Raw genomic sequence first — 3,412 nt, 5'->3', positions numbered from 1 at the left:
ACGCTTTTTCTTGGTTTGATTCATATATTTCTGGTAGGCTTATTTCAATTGCTCCTCTTTTCCGGATCCCTTCTGAAGTAAATTATGGCGTCCCTCAGAGATTTGTTCTTGGTCCCATTTTATTTCTGATTTTTGTTAAAGATCTGATTTCGGCTGTAAAAAACACCAGGCCTCTGGCATGCTGCAATTTGTGTCATCCTCATGCGCAGTCGTGTTCCAATACTACTTCTAATGAAGATTTTCTTGTTGCTTTTACTGATGATACCACTCTTGGCACCCTTGGGAAGACGGAATGCGATATCAAGCCTAACCTTTTGGCATTATTCGAGAGAGTTATTTCATGATTTAATATCAATTACTTGGTCTTGAATGTTGGTAAATTACATTTTCTCATTTTTTCTCGAATTGGTATAGCTTTCCCTCAGCTTAAACACCTTCAGGTGTCACAAGGCTCCTTTTGTAAACCAAAGAGTCGGGTGGTCCGGTTTCTTGGTATCCTGCTTGATGAAAACCTTTCATTCAGAAACCATGTAGCCATGATTAGGCTTAAGGTCTCACGGAGTTTGGGTATCATTCGAAAACTTAGACACGCATTTCCAGGATCTATTCTGTCATGTATAATAAAGCACGGCGTCTGGTTATGTACACCAATTGTTCTTCACCAACACCGCTCTTAAGTCTACGGTCTATTTACACTATTTCTTGTGCTTCTTTTGTCTTTTTATCAACTTTACGGCAATCTTCCAAAATCTCTTCAGAAAACTCCTATGTTTATTTCTGATTCAGCTCCGTATAGGCTTCGTTCTTCAAATAATATGTACATTCCGCCTACCCTTACTATTCGATCAAATTTCAATCCCCACATTTTTTTCTCAACAGGTCTGGAATTCACTACCTTCTTCAGTACAGGAATGCCACTCGTTTGGATTCTTAAGGATCATTTAATAAAGAATGAAATAGAATAACATCCTTTTTTCTTCTGAGGAGTTAATATCCCCTGTGTTCTGTTCATGGTATGTGGTTGTCTTCTCTGCGTTTGACTCCCAGGCCTCAGGTATGTTCTTTTTTTCCTCCTTTTAGTTGTTGCTTATATTGTATCCCCCTTATATATATATTGCTTATATTGTAGTTGTTGCTTGTATTTTTTTCTTATCCCCCTTTTATCCCTGCCCATGGAGCCTTTTGAGGGGAATTAAGTGTATTGTAATAAAGTATATGGTAATTCAATTTTGAATCGTGTTTTGTATTGTCTTCTATTTAATAATAAACTTCTATCTCTCTCTCTCCCTCTCTCTCTCTCTCTCTTTCTCTCTCTCTCTCTCTCCCTCTCTCTCTCTCTCTCTCTTTCTCTCTCTCTCTCTCTCTCTCTCTCTCTCTCTCTCTCTCTCTCTCTATCCATCAAATACACCGGAAACAAACAATAGATACACTAATTACCCAAAGTTGCGAACCCCTCATTGCCGAAGATGATTATGAGCAACCAGCCGACTGTTGCTTTAAACTCCCCTATATGTCTCACAATTGGTATCGGCCTATTTTTGGTTTCAGTGTGTACCTTACTACTGAAGTTGTCAACCCCTTTAAACTTTCAAACTAGTATATCTCGTGAAGGGATTTTCTACTAGAAAATGGATGACATATACTTTGATCGGCTCATCAACAGCTATCGACTGCCGTCAAAAAAAATCTATTTGTCTTGATTCAAAAGTTGACTTTTTCTTTGAAGTTTCTAACGTCATCACTTAGAACTAGTAAAAGAGTGGCTCATTTGGAAGAGTTTTTTTTAGTCTGTATTAAAACTATCAACAAATTTACACCAGGTTAACCTATTTACAAGGAACATGTGGATTAAGCATAATTATCACGTAATGACACGTGTTTTGTGAGAAGTTACATCTCCTTGAACCAAAGGTAAGAGTTCTGAACTGGAGATAAGCCTGCACTAAAATAGTAATGTGCATTTTGTGAGAAGCTTTATCTCCACGAACCAAAGGTAAGAGTGCTAGACAAGTTAAGACAGCACTAAAATAATGACGCGTGTTTTGTGAGAAGTTCTATCTCCATGATCCAAATTTAGAAGGTCTGGATAGAAGATAATACTGCACTAAAATAGTTATGCGTATTTTGTGAGAAGTCTATCTCAATGAACCAAAGGTAGGAGCTCTGGATAGAAGATAGGACTGCACTAAAAATTAACAGCTAATTTTGGAACAATTGTTAGCTACTTGTTAGTCCTAAAAACATTAATAGCTATTCTTTCAGGAAAAGACTTTTCTTTTCGCATAATTCCTTAAAACAGAGAGAAATTGAAGTTAGAGAGCTTCCTGTAACCAACCGAATTGCGCTTTTGCTTATTGACTTTTCATCCAGTAAGCGCGCTGCCATGTAAATGGCTGCTGAAGCAATCGTGGCCACTGTCCTGTTATGCGATACGCTGTGCTCCATTGCTTTGGACGCTATTTTATAAGCTTTTTTTTTTGTTGGCACTGGCAACTTTAAATGATCACAAAAACGTTCAATGAAAAGTTCTGGCCGCGCCACCTCGCTTTCATGCCCTACAACTTTGGAAATGCTTCTTGACCATTTAATAATATGCTTAATTTGGATACCAGATACATCGCTTATCTCCTTTAAGGTCCGTGGGACTTTATCCTTATAGCAAGCAAGGTATACGCAAGATGCAACAATCGTTAATACATTTTTACCCCTTAAAGATCTACCATCAGACCAATACCAATTGAAATAAAACCTGGCAATGTCAGCAGTGGCATCACTCAAGTTTAATTTAGCCTGTATGGTTTCTTTAATAAAATTTTCCCCCCGTAGGTAAGATCTGGTTTTACTGTTTAAAAATTTTTGAGAAGAGTAGCTGGTTTTGAATTTTTGGCTTTTAGAAGGTTCTATGTATGTACCAATGGAGCGATCAAGGTCGCCCCGAATATAGTCGACAACTTGAGTGATTGGCTGATGTTCGTAGCCAATGTTTCTTTCGTAATGGCGATCAATAGATGCATTTTGCTGTAGAACCCATCCATAATTATTGAATGGACTTTGATTTGGATATGCGTTCAGTGTCATAACTTGTCAAATTGCTTCTAGTGGATAATCAGTCGTAATTTTTATGGGAAGTCACCAAATCGATAAGATTTAACTGTGAAAATTAACTTCAAGCTGTTGCATGCTTTTGTCCTCCTATTTTAATTGTTTTTCGAAGCAAGTTAATTTTGCAGCAAACATACAAAAGAAAATCGAAACTAAAGTTCCGTATTTTATGAAGAATTTCAATTAATCTTTTATAACGTTATTGATGAAATGATGACGTTATGTACAAAATTCACAGCCGAGACTGAAATTGAAACTCCTTTTTTGATAGTTGGACATAGATCAATGTTGAGCACTTCTGCTTCCCTCT

The 3,412-nt window shown here is 37.2% G+C and overlaps 1 protein-coding gene across 1 annotated transcript; it reads right to left on the bottom strand.

Annotated features, from left to right (window-relative positions):
- Nucleotides 1-2,250: 2,250 nt before the first annotated feature.
- Nucleotides 2,251-3,078, bottom strand: LOC136036538 (transcription initiation factor IIB-like). Its single transcript, XM_065718842.1, has one exon. The coding sequence runs from the start codon at nt 3,076-3,078 to the stop codon at nt 2,251-2,253; it is 828 nt and encodes a 275-aa protein (XP_065574914.1).
- Between the last annotated feature and the right edge of the window lie 334 nt (nt 3,079-3,412).

This window comes from Artemia franciscana, chromosome 15, assembly GCF_032884065.1.
Source record: "Artemia franciscana chromosome 15, ASM3288406v1, whole genome shotgun sequence".
In the NCBI taxonomy this organism is placed as follows: Eukaryota; Metazoa; Arthropoda; class Branchiopoda; order Anostraca; family Artemiidae; genus Artemia; species Artemia franciscana.
Note: the sequence above shows the minus strand (reverse complement) of the source record. Positions and strands in the feature narration are given on the sequence as shown.